The sequence below is a fragment of the Girardinichthys multiradiatus genome, chromosome 1 (genome assembly GCF_021462225.1).
Source record: "Girardinichthys multiradiatus isolate DD_20200921_A chromosome 1, DD_fGirMul_XY1, whole genome shotgun sequence".
Lineage (NCBI taxonomy): Eukaryota > Metazoa > Chordata > Actinopteri > Cyprinodontiformes > Goodeidae > Girardinichthys > Girardinichthys multiradiatus.
Window position 1 is genome coordinate 17,564,164 of NC_061794.1, and position 19,168 is coordinate 17,583,331.

General features: G+C 39.6%; 2 protein-coding genes across 4 annotated transcripts; one reads left to right on the forward strand and one right to left on the reverse strand.

The window, feature by feature from the left end:
• The first annotated feature begins 5,745 nt into the window (after positions 1-5,745).
• Positions 5,746-7,953, forward strand: selenok (selenoprotein K). The gene is made up of 4 exons (XM_047378831.1): positions 5,746-5,862; positions 6,286-6,376; positions 7,546-7,620; positions 7,854-7,953. The coding sequence occupies exons 1-4, from the start codon at positions 5,844-5,846 to the stop codon at positions 7,951-7,953; spliced, it is 285 nt and encodes a 94-aa protein (XP_047234787.1). The 5' UTR covers positions 5,746-5,843.
• A 483-nt stretch (positions 7,954-8,436) lies between these two features.
• actr8 (actin related protein 8) lies at positions 8,437-17,082 on the reverse strand. Of its 3 annotated transcripts, none has more exons than XM_047378804.1 (13): positions 16,797-17,082; positions 13,730-13,900; positions 13,510-13,656; positions 13,302-13,406; positions 13,025-13,198; positions 12,672-12,765; positions 11,056-11,188; positions 10,807-10,960; positions 10,552-10,647; positions 10,278-10,418; positions 9,881-10,196; positions 9,534-9,697; positions 8,437-9,062 (listed from the first exon to the last, which is right to left on the reverse strand). In XM_047378804.1, exons 1-13 carry the CDS (start codon positions 16,935-16,937, stop codon positions 8,919-8,921), a joined length of 1,980 nt encoding a protein of 659 aa, XP_047234760.1. In that variant the 5' UTR covers positions 16,938-17,082; the 3' UTR covers positions 8,437-8,918. The 3 variants fall into 3 exon arrangements, with proteins under 3 accessions (XP_047234760.1, XP_047234775.1, XP_047234766.1); XM_047378819.1 differs by having other exon boundaries at positions 13,510-13,620; positions 16,797-17,081; XM_047378810.1 differs by having other exon boundaries at positions 13,510-13,623; positions 16,797-17,081.
• Positions 17,083-19,168: the final 2,086 nt, after the last annotated feature.

Below are 19,168 nucleotides of genomic sequence, written 5' to 3' on the forward strand. Positions count from 1 at the left end.
AAACCATAAAATCTCAAAGTCATGAAAAACATTGGGTTTGATACTCCTTGAATAAAAATATGGAGTTATATTTCAGTGGATTTAGGTGAGGTTTAGTTCTCTGTAGTTTGTTATTGTTGATTGAAAAGGTTTGGCTGCCGCACATTTTTATGACAGGTCAAAGGTTTGCGTGGATTATGTACGCGCCGAATTGTGCATAAAACATTGCACCCCAAGGTTTTTGTGCGCATGCTTCATACATGAGACCTCTGGTGATTTCTTTTTTTCCCTGTAAGCTAGGGGTGCCAAGATAACTGAATTTACACCACAGGTATCCTGCATCTTTTAGATGTGTCTGATTCAACACACCTAAATTAAATAATCAAGTCATCAGCAAAACTGTAGACAACGATCAATTGCCTGCTGAGGAGGTAATTATCCAATTTGATTCAGGTGTGTTGGGCCACGGATACATCTAAAGGTTGCAAGACACTGGACCTTAAGGGCTGGAGTCTGATACCCCTGATTTTAATGAATAGATTGTTGATCAAGCAATGTTACATATAACATATTCAGATAAATCCAAAATCATTCATACCCTTGGCTGGTTTAGCTTTAAGTCATTTAATTTTGCCATCATGGTTCCTTGACTGAAAGTTATGTCAACATTTTGGAGTCACCCAGTCACCCCAGAGTACCGCCTTGAATCTGATAGAGCAGTGTTTTTCAATCATGGTCCTTAAGGCACTCACAGCCCTCCATTTTTTAGATGTTTATCTGCTTTAACACACTTGATTCAGATGATTGCACTTCAACAGGTCAACAGGTACAACAGGTCAAATCAGGTATGCTAAACTGGTACACGTGTAAAACATGTAAAACATTTAAAACAGTGTGCCTTGAAGGGCAGGGCTAAAAAAACACTGATAGAGGATCCGTGGTATTGACATTTTCATCTGCTCATAATTTCAGTCTGTATTTAAATACCAAACTACCACAAATATTCAAGATTTCACCTATAAATGTATACACTAATACTCCATTTCTGGATACATATTAAGGTTACAAGTAAATGTGCCTATGTATTTTACATGAAATATGAAGAGAATGTTATAACTGATATTCACTGGATCACTGTCAACACCAACTCTGATGCAGCACTCAGATGTTGGGAGTGGTTTAGGTGTAGGAAATGTTATTTCCATGTAATGTTAAAAAATCTAAAGCAGAAAAATTATAATTGTTAATATCAGGAAATGTATTTGCAGATCTGGTTTTCAGTTTGATTGTGTATGGCCATCCATTTTTTAAATGAAAATTTGGTGTTTCAGTGGCAGTTTTTACTTTGTGTGCTATGGCTCTCTGCTCAGGGCAGCACAGCATGGAGGGAAGCCAAAAGACATCAGAAGTGGTTATCTGGCAGTTTTATCCCTCACAAATTTTCTATTGCTCATTTGCATATCCGACTACCCCCTTAGGTTTACTCAGAGTAAGCTCCATAGGAAAACATCCCTCCACTCTATTGGTGGCTAATGTCGCTGCAGTTGCTATGAGAGTCCTAGCTTACACTAAGGAGCAAATAATTTATATGCTTCAAGGACTCTGGAGTCTGGACTCTATTTGATCATGTCCCGTTACATTTTGTTCATTTTCTGTGGAATAGACTTTGTCATGGGAATGGGTAATTAATGTGTGTGAGTGTGTGTGTGGGGGGGGAGAGGGGGGGGGGGGGTTGGGGCTAGAACCACTACTGTGTAAATTATGTATATTTATGTATATTTTGTTGGTAAGAGACTGAAGGGATAAGATGGATGAGGGAGTTGCAGAGAGTGGGTGAACTTAATGTTAATCATGTGAAGTGATAAATGTGTTGAAAGCTTTTATTGTGAAAGAGTTGGCCCACATTTTGAAAAGTCAGAGTGTGAAAAATACCTGACCCCGCTACTTAAAACTAATGGACTCATCCATTAAAGCCTTGTGAAAACACCAGCTAAGTGGAGGAACATTAACATCAGGGTGTGTTGGAATGTGCATGTGTGTGTGTGTATGTGTGTGTGTGTGTGGGTTTGAGCAGCAACTGATTGTCAAAGTGATAGATGAGTGTGACTGCATGTGTACAATCGTTTGAAAGCCTGGGTACCCTGTGTGTGGATTATAAGGGTGTATGTTCCTCTGTTAATAAATCAGAAGGCAGTGTGGGGTCTCTCACAAGATCACTTTCTACTGCATTCATATACAAACACTCATAGCAACTTACATTTAACATGGGCAGTGGACAGCTGGAAGAAAACTGTTTCACTTCACATGTTCACTGCATACTGGAGGGGGGTATTGCTTCAAATTGTTTTTTTGAAACAATTTATCATTTGGGTTACATGAAATGTGATGAGAAAAGTTTAAAAATATGCAAAATTTAAAAAGACGTACAAGAATGAAAAACTCAATAAATACATAAATGGCAAAAAAAATAAACAATGGACACCGCTCAACCCTTTTATTTTTACTCCCGAGTTCTTAAATTCCCTCTGAAAACAATTATTTATAGTTATAAATCTGGGGGTGTGGCTCGTGAGGTAGTGGTTAGAGCACACAACACATGTATGGACGCTTCAGTCCTCGATGCAGCCGTACTGGGATTGAGTCCCGGCCCCAGTGAAATTAGCATGTCTTCCCCCCCTCTACAACCCCATTTCCTGTCTGCCTACTTTCAGAAAAAATACTGTAAAGATATAGGTCACTATTGCTGAAAAACAAATCACGTTTTAGTTTCTGCCCTATATCATCTGTCATGGTATGACATCCTTGGACTTGGTTTGTGTTTTTGTGTTAACTGTGCTTAGGTCTATGTTTTCCTTTATTGTTAATTTGTTCCACCTGTCCCTTATGCCTCCATGTCTCCTTGTCACACCTGTTCTTAGTTCCTGTGATTACCTGCCTTTGTTTTCTCCCTGTATATTAGTTGGTCTGTGTTCTTTGTTCCCTGCTGGTTCCTCCGTCACTATTCCTTGTTCACTACCCCTGTTTATGCTCAGTTTTGCTACGTTACAGAACTATGTACACATGTACGTTTTTGGCTCGACTCATGTTTGTACATGCTGGATTATGTTCCATTTAGGAGACCTTTAATTAAAGAGAAGCCTTCCTCTCATCATGTGGCTGCCAAGCTCTTATCTGCACTTTGGTCCGATCCAAACCTAGAACGTGATAATCATCTATCTTTTTTTTTATTTTCTGACCCTGTCCTTCACCCATTCTGTGTATCTGCATTATACAACCATTGCTACAGATGTAAGTCTAATTTGTAAGTCTCATTGGTTATAACCATTTCATTTCAAACTCATGAGGGCCTGCAACTGCAGGCGTAAGGATCTCACAGATTTTACAGCTTAATTAAATGTTATCATAAGTGACTGGGATAATAACAAGAACAATGACTAAATAAAACCCAGATCACAGACTGCAGACACAAGAGTTTGCTTGGAAACAGAATTGAGTTTAATGAGAAGCACACTCTGGTTCACTTGAGATTCGGTTGTATTCAGTCTTCAGATTATTTAGATAAAATCATAGGTCATGTTTTCTTTGTGGAGAGAAACATCTAGTGCAGATATTTGCTATATTTGTGAGTTGGACTGTGATAGTCATACAAACAGTGCTTGCTTAAAACAGAGTCGCCTTTGATGGCCTTTGGCTTACGTGATACAGTCATGCTGGCTTGTGTTTTGGCATTATGTGCGCAGGATTTTGAGCTTTCGGAAAATAGTCCAAGTTTTTTTTTAATCTATGATCTAACCGTCGAAATGGAAAATTTTACATGGATCATGGTGTATTTTTCATTTTTTCCTAAAGGTTACGGACAGATTAGCATGAAACATTTACCAGAGGTGGGACATGGCCCAAAAATGCCTGGAGGTTGGCCCTGGGTTAAGATCATTTTATTTACTTATTTCTTTTTCTGCTGCCTTCATTATCTGATGTCTTTACCTTTATTCTAAAATCAAATTGAGTAAAATCTTGACCTTTTTCCAAGATAAAAACTTGAGTAATGGAAAGTTCTAACTGATAAGAGGTTCTAAATGTCTCTTTATGAAGCTTTATGATTGGCTTCTACCAAACCACTTAGCTTTAAGACAGGTTGAGTGCATTGCGTATTTGTGTATAACTTAACTGGTATGTTCAGTGTTCAAAAATCAAAAATCATTTAGGGCCAACAGAGGCCGCATTATACAGTCATTGATGTTGGATAAACACAGAAACAGCTGCAGAACATGTTTTTATTTCACTGTTCACCCTCAAGTCAGTTATATTTAGCAAAGAACAAAATACTAAATGAGGAGAATAGCTCTCAATCAATTTCTTGCCCCCATCACTCTTCTTGCTATTTAACGGTGATTCCTATGTCTGCCTCTGTCTGAGATGAAGATCAAACATTTTGTCTAGGATGGTGAACCTTCAGTCTGGCATTAACCCCATCTGGAGCAGCAGAAACATCAGTGTGACTACGGGTTGCTTCAAAGATTATCAATCACCAAGATGTGGAGTTGTTTCTTTTAGATCAATTCATTCCCACAGGGACTTCTGGGTAAACCTAAAGAGGTCAAAGAAGTTCCTCAGAAAACAAGAAAAAGTATATTATTTTAATTAGCTTGTTATTTTAAAGCTGGAGACTGCAGACACAACATAAACTTCTTTTTAACACGTTTGATTTTAAATCAAACGCCCAGTAAAAGGGTCAATTGAATATCTGTGGTAGTTTACAGTATCTGCTCCCCTCTAGAGGATGCAGTTTAAAGAGTGACAAAATGATTATTATTATCAAATGAAGATTGACCTCGCCCAATGACCGCTGGAGAGGGGGTTTAAAATACATTTTCTGTTTATTCAATGGGTCAAAGATGACTTATGCTACTAGTGGTTCTACGGGTGCCTCTGTTGAAGGGAAGCACCAGAACAGTTTTTCAAGGCACTGTACATACAGGTTAAACCAGTGCACCCTCAGTCTGGATGAATGGAGGCCAGCTCGCCTGAGGATTTGCGAGGGCTTCAGATGTTGCATAAAGTTAAACATTATATTTCTTAAAAGGTGTTGAAAATACAAACTCCTAAATTAACATACAGCTGGCTTGCTCATAGCTACTTAAGGAGTATTAAGGCAAGACTGTATGCTTGTTGCAACTTCTGCAAGCTAAACTGCTAAGCTTAAAACAACAATATACTGCATTTTCTTTCTTTCTTATGTGTATTCGCAGTAAACAGTAGAAATATGATTTTGGAATGAAATATACTTTTATGAAGCATTAGGAATGACTGAATGTCGAAGTAGAAAATAACTTTCAACTATCCTCAGAAGAGCTTGATTAAATGCAGCCACAACCTATCTAAAGCTTTCTAACCAAGTGTGTCAAAATTAGTAATCAAAATCATTGACAAAAAAAACTAAAGAATATGTGTAAATATAATTTTCAATATGAATTTAAATGAAAATGATTAGTTAATCTCTGTTTTCACAATGAATGCGCTTGTGCAAAAGAAACATAAGTCTGCTTCATTTCGACGCCAGTAGAAGTCGCAGCGTGCCGCTTATGGGATGGTAGATCATTAATGCTGCATCATGCTGGGTGCTTTTTGCTCCTGGAAAGTCGGATTTGTTGACATGTTTAACTTTCCATTCACACCTGTTGTAATGTACTACCAACCACCCAAAACTCTCAGGTTGGGCGGTGAACATGTTCCCTAGATAAGCTCCTCCCTCGCCGCTTGTGATGGCGGCGTAGTGCGGCGATGAACAGAAAAGAGCAGACCCACATATGCGCAGACCCGGAAGCATAACGCTGTAAACAAGGCTGTGTTTTGCCTAATGAAAGATGGTGTACGTGTGCAACGGTGAGTGGGTTGAATTTTCTTTTCAACTGTTTCGTTAAAATCCAAAGAGAAATGCAGCTTCTTATAAAAATGGAAAAACGATATTTCTAAACCCACGTTATATAATGGTTGGCATTAAGCCCAAACTGGCTGCTTAGTTTGCTAGCTCGGGCTGACTGAGTCAGCTTAGCAAACTGACGATATATTTATTTGTTTCTGTGTTTTACGTGATTTTGACATAATCTACCTCAAAGTAACAAAAGCATTTTAAAGATGTGTTATGATTTTGTTCCCGTCACATACTCAAAGAGGACCTTATTCCCTGGATATCACTTTAAGACAAGTCAAGATGGTGAACTGCTCCGTAGCAGTGCTGGTTTCGATTAAAAACAAAGTGCTTTAAATTCCTGCTGTTTCATTTTTCAACCTTTGGGTCTCCTTCAGGCCAGGTCCTGGACAGCAGGTCTCAGTCCCCCTGGAGCCTGTCCTTACTGAATGATCTCTTCTGGGGGGCAATGGAGTTCTTCAGCCTCTTGTGAGTTCACCGGTAAACGTTCAACGAAATGTTTTAGTGTTTCATTACCCACAGAGTGATGTATTTAATTTGAAAGAATATGGCTTACAGCAAATAAAACTCAAAATTCTAAGAAATGCAAGGATTTTAAATAGATAAAGATAAAGGGAAGGGCTGACCTTCCCTTTATCCAGGACTTATACAGGTCTAGGGTCAGGAAAAGAGCTGCTAAAATCTCTGCAGACCCCACACACCCTGGACATAAACTATTTAGAGTTTTACCTTCAGGCCGCCGCGACAGAGCACTGTTTACTAAAACCAGCCGCCACAGAGAGTTTCTTCCCCCAGGCTGTTTCTCTGATGAACATTTAATTGAGTACCAAACAAATGCACCTTTGTATATGTGTATATTTGTGTATAGGTATTTAAGGACATAAAGATATAAATATAAATCATAAATATATCTTATAACACATTAAAAAAAAAAGAAAACTCAGAGAGCAAAGTGTACCTTAGTCAAATTACTTGTTTGTATGTACGAACTTGGCAATAAAGCTGATTCTGATTCTAAATGCTATGTTATGGACCTCCAAAGAAACTGGCTTTTCTGATTGCTGTTTTAAGGCATATGAAAGGAAAATAGGGTGGAAGGAAAATGCGTGGTAGAAATAGAAAACTGCACAAGCAAGAGTTATAACCAGAGTCTTGAGAGGATCATCAAGCTGCAATTCATGCAAAAGGAGCCCTGCCTAAGTGTTGAGTGCATACTTTGTGCAGCACCACAACATCCTTTTCAGTAGTTGACATTTCTGTATTATAATCTTTTTTTAATTGGTTCTATGTAATGACCTACTTTTCAGGGAATCTTTAAAGTAAAAAAGTACCTTTTATAAAATAACAACCATTAAGCAGGTATTAAACATACTTTTCATTAAGCCTACATTTCTGCATTAAAAATTTTTTAATAGTCTGATGTAATATTCTAATCTTAAATGTCTGGTTTTCATTAGCTGTATGTGGAAAATCATAATAGAAAAACTGGCTTTATAACATCAGTCTGTGTGTAAATAGTCTATACAATGTGTCTTAGGGAGATGAGTTAGTAAACATAAATTAACTTTTTAATAAGATTCTAAGCTATTGAATATGACTGTAAATTACCTTGTTGATGACATTTTGTTTTCTGCCAGTTTTAGGACAATACTTCACCCCAATTTATCAAGAGATGGAAACGTGGCTTCGTCACGCTTCAGTGATGACAGAGGGTATGTCCCAGAAGTAGTCATTTCCCTACTGATGCAGGCAAACTGAGAATGGAACATCTCAGAATAGCTCTGCAACAAGAAAGGGGATTGACTGAATTTATTAAGACAGCTATTGCTTGTCCATTTCAAACCCTATTAATTTTCCGAATAAAGAACTACAGAGATCCTGTTGCTGATCACTTGTACATCTGTGGATCAATAAGCCTTATGGTCATATTTACTTGCTTTTGCAGTCCTCCAGGTCCCCCTGGTGGCAGAAGGCGGATGGGACGAATAACTCATGGAGCAGGTCCCAACCCTCCACCAATGGGTGGAGGAGGATGAGGAAGGTGACAAATTGTTTTTCCTTAATAAAACTTATACTCAAATGATGGTTTATTTGTACCTTAACTTTTGGAGTTTGTTAACACCTCCCTCTGCTTCACTCTTCACTTCAGGTAAACGCCTACACATGCAGTGTGGGCGTGGGGCCGTGCACAGTGTTTGTCCTCTGAGAACACACAGATGGTAACGTCACTGTGCTGAAGCCCTGTTTCATCAGCTGCCACTGCTGCAAGCAGTTTCTTGACACCCTTCTGGGAATACCTTTGCATAGGAGCCAGAATGGTTGATACAGCAGCTGTCTGAATCCCTTCTTCCTGTTTTTTCCCTCTGTTTCTGTCCTCCCAGTTCACAGTCTTAGACATATTGGGAAAAGCAGCCAAGTTCTTGTCATCATTACATAGTTTTTTGTTTTTTTCCTTTCTGTTTAAATAAATAATCTATACTGAGATTGGCTTGTCCCCTTATTACCACAAATAAATATTCTAACCTGCATAAAGCAGAGAAAGTGGTTTTTATTCTCTGGGTTTATCACATTATACACAGTTGAATCCATAGTGCAAATTATTTGGTGTCTGGAAAAAAACAGTTCAGGTATTTAGTTAAATTGTATATACAGCAATACCTAAACATTTTGGCTCAGGCAAGAGAGAACATTTCTGTTATGCATTAAATCCCAAAAAAATAAGGGTAATTTCTTTCAAATTATTATTTTTTTCGCATTACACTGATTTATTCAAACTTCCAGACCTGCATGAAAATTACATGACTCTACAGAACATAAACAATGAAAACTCCATTTAAAAACACTTTGATGGTTACATATCCATGACCTCATCTAGGTTATAAACAGCAAACCTTTCATATCACAAAACTCCTTTACATACTGAATAAGTCATATTCAGTTTGTTCCTTTTCTTCAGTCTGCCTTCTGACGTATAAACGGAGAGTTGTAGCTTCAGAACCTCCATTTGGGTTCACCAGACGAATGCAGCTCTTTCTCGAAGCATTCTGACACCGAAGCGCTGCCACTCCGTCCGATGAATCCACATCTCCTGCGTGGTGTCCAGGCACGCAAGCACTGCTCCCCCCTTCCATGAAATCAACCTGGGGTCCATGTCCTTCCGCACAAGAACACCAGTATATAAAATATATGATCTCATGAAATATTTTGTCACATATTTTACATGGTAGGATGTGCAGCAGTGCATAAAATTGGCAAAGTATAAAAATGATTACATTTTTGCCCCATTAGTCTAATAAAATGTTTTTTAAACTAAATTAAAAAAACTGTTGCAGCCTTGCAATTATTAAAACATCTCGGCGGTAGAATCATGGTTTGGGTCTATTTTGCTACATGTGTGACAAGACAAAATGTGAAAGTTTCTCAATGATTTCTGACTCAAAGTACTCAAAAAAAACCATAAGATGATCTATTAACGTATACTCAACAGAAATGTGGTCATGCAGCAGAAGGTTAACACTGTTTTAAGAGCTGAATGGCATAAATACAGAAATGTCGACAACTCTTCAAGCCTTTCACAGCTCCAACAGCCATATTTATCTCATTTAATAAACATATGCAGTGTTACCTTTGGCCGTGTGACGACTTCCACGTTGTCGACCAGCCGTCTAAAGGACGGTGGCATCTTGTTGATGATACGATGGAGCAGAAATTCCTGAGCACCGTGAAACATGAGGCCTCCTCCCACAACCAGGATGGAGCTGTACATCTTTCGTTTGGTTTCGTCTGATGCTTTGAACAAAAAAAGGAAAATGTGAACCTAATACTGTCAAACAGCTTTCATACATTTTTCTTTCCTAAAAATGTTCAAGATGTTTGCTTTAAATAGTTTTGTTTGGTGAACTCATGCCAGTCCTATAATATACAACTTTCTTTCAAAACATCTCATTCACTTTATATTTTGTACTTTCTTACCACAGCAGTCGATGCTATGCAGGATAGCCTTGTCCAGCCCCAAGGCTTTGCTCTCAAACTGGCTAATGATGGCCGTCTTCCTGGAGAGGTGTGTAGACAGAGGTTCTTCTACTTCTCCTGACCCCATCAGACACTCCCCCTGGGCAGGTCCCAGCTCCATTTCTCCAAGCATCCCTCCTCCTACAGCACCCCCACTACCACTTCCACAGCCTCTGGGCATGTCAGACATCTCCCCCATTCTTCCCTGACAGCCCATCTCACCATCCAAACCCCCACCTGGCCTGGACACAGCCTTCCTCTCTGCAGATTTGGAGGACTGTTGGGGGGGGGGGGACAAAAACAAAAATATTTATATCAATTAATCTGATTTCAATCAGTGTGCAGTAATCTATATTACCTGGTCCCCTTTGCTCTGCGTGGCCAGCAGGTAGTGTTCATCATGGGGATCTTCGGAGTTGCCTTGGGAGCGGTGCTGTAGTGATGTCATTTTCTGACCAACAATGCCAAATGTGCTTGGGTAGAAAAGACCCATGGGTGCCTGCGGAGGATACAAACATGTGGAACGGATAGTGTCGTGGATGAAAATCACGGAGGACATAAACGGATGACATATCATGGCAAAATGACCGACTCAGGGGTCAACTTCTTTTAAGACAGCTTTAAATAGATACCTGTAATTTTTCATCCCCAAGTCGAATCTGGTACAAAAGAGCAGGGGCCTCTGGGAAACGTGTCTGAAACTCATGATCCTGTAATCCTGATATGTCCTGTGGAGAATGAACCAAAGACCGTTTTGGAAATAACTGGCGCTCCATTAGATTTTATTAAAACCTCAAGAGTACCAATTTAAAAATGTAACCACTTAAGAGGAAGCAGTTCCTCTTGAACTATAACCTATCATTAATCTGTCCTCAACTAAGACAAACCTGATCCAAATGACATAAGGTCTCCTTTAGATGCTGAAGAAGCTGACAGTCCAGCCTGTTGGTCAGCTGACAGTCTCTGTAGGGAAACCCTGCCCTCTGCAGGAGCCAGAAGAAAGTGCGGGTCACATCTGAACCGCCATATGCCAAACAAAGCCTGCAGAGTGCAGAGTCGAACACACACATGAAATGCAAGAAATAAGATGAGTTGTTTCTTAACTAATAATTTTATGGTTTGCAGCACTTTTCCACCTTGAGTTTCGATGGGATACTCCATCCTCAACACAGCAGATGCTGGCCTTCTGATCGCCTACATCCACTACACAAGCGCTGCTCAACCCACTGCCGAATGTAGCGCATACCGACTCCTGATGCACAATGATAGCTGCAAACACACATATGTACAGAGGATTCCAAGTAATTTCATGCATTAAAGCAAAAACTATGAGGCAATGACCAGTGTATTAATGTGTGTAGTCACACAGACCTTTCCAACACAATACTTTTTAAAAACGTCACATTACAACCACCGACTTTAATGCGATTTATTAGGATGTTATGTGACAGAAGTGGTGGGAAAATGATACGAGGCTTTTAACTTTTCTTTTTGAACAAAATCCTGAAATGCGTGGCAAGTGTTTGTATTCAGCCCCTTTTACTCTGATACCCCTATATAAAATACAGTGCAGCCAGTTGTCCACAAACATAACCAAATTAGTTATTATCAAAGTACATCTGTGTGTTATTTAATCACGGTATAAATGTAGCTGTTCTATGAAGGCCTCAAAGGTTTGTTAGAGAACATTAGAGAACAAACAGCATCATAGAGACCAGGGAACATGGCAGAAAGGTCAGGGAGAAAGCTATAGAGACGTTTAAAATAATATCCCAACTTTGAACATCACACAGAGCATTGTTCAAATCATTACCTGAAAATTAAGAGTATGACAAATCTGCAAACTTGTCCAGGCATGACCATCTACCCAACAGGCTCGGGAAAAAGAGCATTAATCCATGAAGCAGCCAAAAAGGCCCATGGTAACTCTGGAGGAGCTGTTGAGATCGACAGCTCAGTTGGAAGAATCTGTTGGCAGGATAACTTTCAGTGGTGCACTACACAAATCTGGCCTTTATGTTTACTAATGCCACAGGCCATGTGGGGACACAACAAACAAGTGGAAGAAGGAGTTATGGTCAGATAGGACCAAAACTGAAAGCGTTGGTCTACATGCCAAATGTTAAAATTGAAGGGAAAACTAACTGCAAATATCCTTTAACATAGCAACCCCACAGTTTAGACATGGCAGTTGCAGCATGGTAAGGGCATACATTTCTTTAGAAGAGACTGAGAAGCTAGTCAGAACTGATGAGAACTGTTGCTGGAGCAAACCCTGTTCAAGGCGTCAAAAGGCTTGGGACTGGGCTGGAGGTCCACCTTCCAACAAGTCAAAAATCATTCACATTAGGCCAGGGCTAGATCAAAACATATTCAGATGTCGGAATGTCCTAGCCAAAGTCCAGATTTAAATCCAATTGAGAAACTATAGCAATACTTGAAAATGAAGGTTTTTGGACTCTCCCCATGCAAACCGACGGAGCTTAAGGAATTTTCTTTAAAAAAAACAAGAATGGGTAAAAAAACAGGATTTTTGATTTGTAAAGGTCATCAAGACACTTGAACATTCTGAAAAAACAACACGTATCATTTTTCTCCCACTTCACAACTATGAGCTACTTTGTAAAGGTCTATCCCACTACATTCCAACAAAATAACATTACAGTTTATGGTCGTAATGTGTCCACGTGGGAAAAGGTTTAAGGGGTGTTAAGACTTTTGAACGGCACAGTACATGTTTGGGGGTCAGTACCTGAAAAGCCCATATTATGCAGCAACATGTTGACAATTTCCTTTACATGTTGTCTGTTGTAGATGTCAGGGACCAACAGGATGCATCTGTAATACTAGCAGTCATGAAAAAAAAGAAAAATCAAATGTTAATGCAGGAAAAGGCATCATCGGTGTTTTTCTTCTTATTTTGGAAGGTTTGCTGAGTAGACGTCCTAATTTTGCTAAAGTTATTCTGACAGTGAAGAACTACTGCATTGCTGCCCCATAATTTTATCAATATAAACCTTTCCTGATCAATCTTTCTTATATTTCTATCTAGGTTAACAAGAATGCAAAGAAGAAATGCATAAAAAGCTTAAATGAGACATTTACCTTTAACTCTTTCAGGGGGATTTCCAGATGCTTCTGAATGACGTAGCTCCAGATGGTCTCGAGATCGGCCAGCACTGCAGTCAGAGAGCCTCCAGAGCCAGAGTGCACATTGAGCTGACCTCTGACGATGGGCCAGTGGCTGTTGTAACAGTCTGATGGATTCACATAAAGAGCCTGTGGCAAGGCATGATGAAGATGGCAAAATGATACATAAACCACACAGAATTGATCAAGTATAAACAATTACTGAATGCTTTTTTTTTTTTAGTTATTTTACCTCATCTCCCACCAGATAGTTGGGCTGGTGGCTTGTGTTGGTCCACTTCACTCTTGAACTGCTGTCTAAAACTGCCGGCCGAATCAGACAGTTATAAGCTCTGGCCTAAAGATACAGACAGGAAATTGAATGAAGTGACCAAAAACACCACATTATACACTCATCCCTTTTTGCTACAGCATCAACAGCAATTTCATAGTAAACAAACCTGCTCAGCAGACACAGGGGTCCTTCTCACACCATTGGACATCTTCTTGGACCAGATGGCCTGGTCGACCATCTTCAGTCCATTCTGCCTTTGCTCGCTGCTCTCTGCCTTCTGCTGGACATGAAGACAAACCAGATGGAAGAAAATCTGAGCTTTGATTCAGAAGCAGCCAAATGCGAGATGCCTGCATTAGAATCGTATCTGTTGAACAGGGACTTACATTCAGACCGTCTCTCAGCAGCCAAGCATCTTCATACTTGGTCTGTCCACCTTGCCTATGTCTCCGTGCGATTACATGAGGGACGGTGACAGGGAGGGTGTCTGTGGCCCGGCCAATGCGAAGCGTTCTGGATCCGGGGTGGATCACAACCACAAAATTGCTCTGTATTTGCTATGAAACATAACAAAAAAGCACTTTCATATAAAAAAAAAAAATTAATAGTTGTGTACAAAAAACCGCCATTAGAAAAGTCAAAAATATATCTGGTGCGTCAAAATTGGAAATGTGCCCTAAAGTTTATGTCACCGTATTTAACCGAGTGAAATGTTGGTGTGTTTAATGTAAGATTTTAGTCGCCACTTGAAGCAAAAAGAAAAAGAAATTTAAAGTTAGAAACATTCAGGGGACTTATTTTATCTTTTAGAACATACATCCCTTTAGTACGGGGCTCACAGAAATGAAAAAGTTTTTCATTCTTAAAGAGTATGAAAGGCAAGTCACGCTGGTGGTGCTGGTCCAGGCTGGGTGAGTGGGATACCCTGGATTAGGAAGCTTGGGAAGTGTTGTGGGGACAAGCTGCATTCTCTCTGTTGCGTAAATGACCACCTCCAGGATGGACAGATGCAAATGTTAGAACAGCAGAACAGGAAGCATTTGTTTACTTTTTAAAAATGTACTTATTTATTCATAGGGGAGCCATATTTATCATAAGAACAGCCCTCCTCTCCTGGAAGGAGTGCACAGAAGTATCTACAATAAAATCACACCTTTACTTTTATTTTATTTTTTTACATTTACTATATTGTTCCATCTCGTATGTAAACTGCTTGAGTATCACATAAAGTAAAATGTATTATTAAATATATTTGTTATGATTAATATTGCTGTAGGCATAAAGCACTATATGAATAAAACATATTATCACTATCATTATTAACATTACTATTATTATGTATGTGTGTAAGACGTCAATATTACGCTTCAAATGAAATGTACCATTATACTTTTTTATTGTTATTATTTCATCCATTTACATTTTTGACAACTAATAGGGTTATTATGATGCTGATGATTACTATTCCAATAATTGTATAATTTCTTAATTTATTTTGATGATTATTTACATGGGGAGAACAAGCATTTAATACACTGCCAATTTTGCAGGTTTTTCCACTTGCAAAACATGTAGAAGTGTTTAATTTTTATCATAGGATCTCTTCAACTGTGAGTGAATCTAAAACAAAAATCTAGAAAATCACATTGTGTAATTTTTAAGTAATTAATTAGCATTTTATTGCATGACTGAAGTATTTGATCAACCAACAACCAGTAAAAATCCAGGCTCTCACAAATCTGCTAGTTCTTTTTCAAGAAGCCCTCCTGTTCTCCACTCATTACCTGTATTAACTGCACCTGTTTGAACTCGTTATCTGTATAAAAGACACCTGTCCACACACTTAATCAAACAAACTCCAGCCTCTCCACAATGGCCAAGACCATAGAGCTGGGTAAGGACGTCAGGGATAAAGTAGTAGATCTGCACAAGGCTGGGATGGGCCACAGGAAAATAACCAAGCAGCTTGGTGAGAAGGCAACAACTGTTGGTGCAATTATAAGAAAATAGAAGAAGTTCAAGCTGATGGTCAATCTCCCTCAATCTGGGGCTCCATGCAAGATCTCATCTTGTGGGGCATCAATGATCATGAGGAAGGTGATGGATCAGCCCAGAACTACACAGCAGGACCTAGTTAATGACATGAAGAGAGCTGGGACCACAGTCTCAAAGAAGACCATTAGTAACACTACGCCGCCATGGATTGAAATCCTGCAGCACAGGCAAGGTCCCCCTGCTCAAGCCAGAACATGTCCAGGCCCGTCTGAAGTTTGCCAGCTACCATCTGGGTGATCCAGAGGAGGAATGGGAGAAGGTCATGTTGTCTGATGAGACTAAATTAGAGCATTTGGTCTAAACTCCACTCATCTTGTTTGGAGGAAGAAGAAGGACTAGTACAACCCCAAGAACACCATCCCTAACGTGAAGCATGGAGGTGGAAACATCATTCTATAGGGATGCCTTTCTGCAAAGGAGACAGGACGACTGCATCATATTGAGGGGAGGATGGATGGGACCATGTATCGGGAGATCTTAGCCAGCAATGTCCTTCACTCAGTAAGGGCATTGAAGATGGGTCGTGGCTGGGTCTTCCCAGCAACTGAGTGGCTCCGTAAGAGGCTTCTCAAGGTCCTGAAGCGGCCTAGGCAGTCTCCAGACCTGAACCCGATTGAAAATCTTTGGAGGGAGCTGAAAGTCCGTATTGCCCAGCGAGAGCCCTGAAACCTCAAGATCTGTATGGAGGAGTGGTACAAAATCCCTGCTGCAGTGTGAGCACACCTCATCAACAACTACTGGAAACATTTTACATGTGTACAATCAAAGGTTTCTGTACCAAATATTCAGTCTTTTTTTCTGATGTGTTAAATACTTGTACTCTTCAACTGTGAGTGATTCCATCACTCACAGTTGAAGAGTACCTATGATTAAAAAATGTAAGACCTCTACATGCTTTGCAAGTGGGAAAACCAGCAAAATCAGCAGTGTATCAAATACTTGTTCTCCCCACTGTAAATTATATGTAAAGCATCTTTCAGTACTGCGTAAAGCAATCATTTAATATTTTTGTTATATTTTATTTACTTGGTTTGATACTGTTTTGGTTACGATCATGACTATTATTATCGTCAACATTATTGGTATCATTAACTCATGTTGCATCTTTATTCCTCCATTTATAATCATTGCCTGTTTTAACTAGAACACTAACAGAATGAAACCAAAGCATTGTGACTATTAAAGGACAAATTATTTAGTCATTTATCTTTGATCTGTGCTTCCTCGCATTTATTCGCTGCACATCTAAACTAGGCTTTTACCCATAAAACGGTTAAAAAAAAACTTCTTTTTAAAACTTTTCTTGTAGTAAAACGGGTTTATTTTTTTAAATAAATATTCATTAAATAGATCAAGTTTAGTAATATAAAACATTCAAAGAAATAAAGGCAGAGGTACCTCCTGAGCAGGTTCAGGGATAGCTGCAGGAGCGATGGGTCTCTTCACTCCGCGCTGTTGCTCCTTCTCTTTCTCTTTCTCCTTATCCCGATCCTTTTCCTTCTCCTTCCCGTTGTCCTGCTCTTTCTCGGCCTGAGTCATGGTCACACTTTACATTTTAGGAAAATTCATCAGGACAACAACAAAGCCTATTGGTGCTTAAAAGACTCAAGAGGTAACAAACGTTCAGCCTTGCTTTCACCTGACTGGAAATTCAGTGAAGCTTTTTACTTCCGTGTTTTGTCACGTGATTCTTCTTCAGGGGGATTTCTGGCGGTTGGCTAACAGCGTCATGGTGCATTACTGCCACCAACTGGTAAGGAGTGTTATATAGGAAGATGATCTTGACAAGTTTTACTCAGAATAACTCTTGGAGACCTTTCTCTAATTCTTTCTAGGTTTAACGTGGAAATTTCTACTTTTGAGTAAAAGTGGAATGCATTATCAAACTACATCCTTCAAACAACAAATCATTTTCAGTTAATAAAGATGTTTTTCTTATTTTCTTGTAACAGAAAAACAACAAACAGAAAAAGCCCAAATTCTGTTCTACAGGTCCTTCTCAAAATATTAGCATATTGTGATAAAGTTCATTATTTTCCATAATGTCATGATGAAAATTTAACATATATTTTAGATTCATTGCACACTAACTGAAATATTTCAGGTCTTTTATTGTCTTAATACGGATGATTTTGGCGTACAGCTCATGAAAACCCAAAATTCCTATCTCACAAATTTAGCATATTTCATCCGACCAATAAAAGAAAAGTGTTTTTAATACAAAAAACGTCAATCTTCAAATAATCATGTAAAGTTATGCACTCAATACTTGGTCGGGAATCCTTTGGCAGAAATGACTGCTTCAATGCGGCGTGACATGGAGGCAATCAGCCTGTGGCACTGCTGAGGTCTTATGGAGGCCCAGGATGCTTCGATAGCGGCCTTTAGCTCATCCAGAGTGTTGGGTCTTGAGTCTCTCAACGTTCTCTTCACAATATCCCACAGATTCTCTATGGGGTTCAGGTCAGGAGAGTTGGCAGGCCAATTGAGCACAGTGATACCATGGTCAGTAAACCATTTACCAGTGGTTTTGGCACTGTGAGCAGGTGCCAGGTCGTGCTGAAAAATGAAATCTTCATCTCCATAAAGCTTTGCAGCAGATGGAAGCATGAAGTGCTCCAAAATCTCCTGATAGCTAGCTGCATTGACCCTGCCCTTGATAAAACACAGTGGACCAACACCAGCAGCTGACACGGCACCCCGGACCATCACTGACTGTGGGTACTTGACACTGGACTTCTGGCATTTTGGCATTTCCTTCTCCCCAGTCTTCCTCCAGACTCTGGCACCTTGATTTCTGAATGACATGCAGAATTTGCTTTCATCCGAAAAAAGTACTTTGGACCACTGAGCAACAGTCCAGTGCTGCTTCTCTGTAGCCCAGGTCAGGCGCTTCTGCCGCTGTTTCTGGTTCAAAAGTGGCTTGACCTGGGGAATGCGGCACCTGTAGCCCATTTCCTGCACACGCCTGTTCACGGTGGCTCTGGATGTTTCTACTCCACACTCAGTCCACTGCTTCTGCAGGTCCCCCAAGGTCTGGAATCGGCCCTTCTCCACAATCTTCCTCAGGGTCCGGTCACCTCTTCTCGTTGTGCAGCGTTTTCTGCCACACTTTTTCCTTCCCACAGACTTCCCACTGAGGTGCCTTGATACAGCACTTTGGGAACAGCCTATTCGTTCAGAAATGTCTTTCTGAGTCTTACCCTCTTGCTTGAGGGTGTCAATAGTGGCCTTCTGGACAGCAGTCAGGTCGGCAGTCTTACCCATGATTGGGGTTTTGAGTGATGAACCAGGCTGGGAGTTTTAAAGGCCTCAGGAATCTTTTGCAGGTGTTTAGAGTTAACTCGTTGATTCAGATGATTAGGTTCATAGCTTGTTTAGAGACCCTTTTAATGATATGCTAATTTTGTGAGATAAGAATTTTGGGTTTTCATGAGCTGTATGCCAAAATCATCCGTATTAAGACAATAAAAGACCTGAAATATTTCAGTTAGTGTGCAATGAATCTAAAATATATGAATGTTAAATTTTCATCATGACATTATGGAAAATAATGAACTTTATCACAATATGCTAATATTTTGAGAAGGACCTGTATAACTGGGACAGTTGTTACTGAGGTGGTATTTGTTATAGAAGGTTCTGCAAACCACTGGATTAACCCAAGCAAACCTAATATCAATAAACCAAAAAACAAATTTATTTTCTTCATAAGAGCACTTACTGGCAAATAATGAAACATTATACTATAGCATAAGCCTATTGAATTT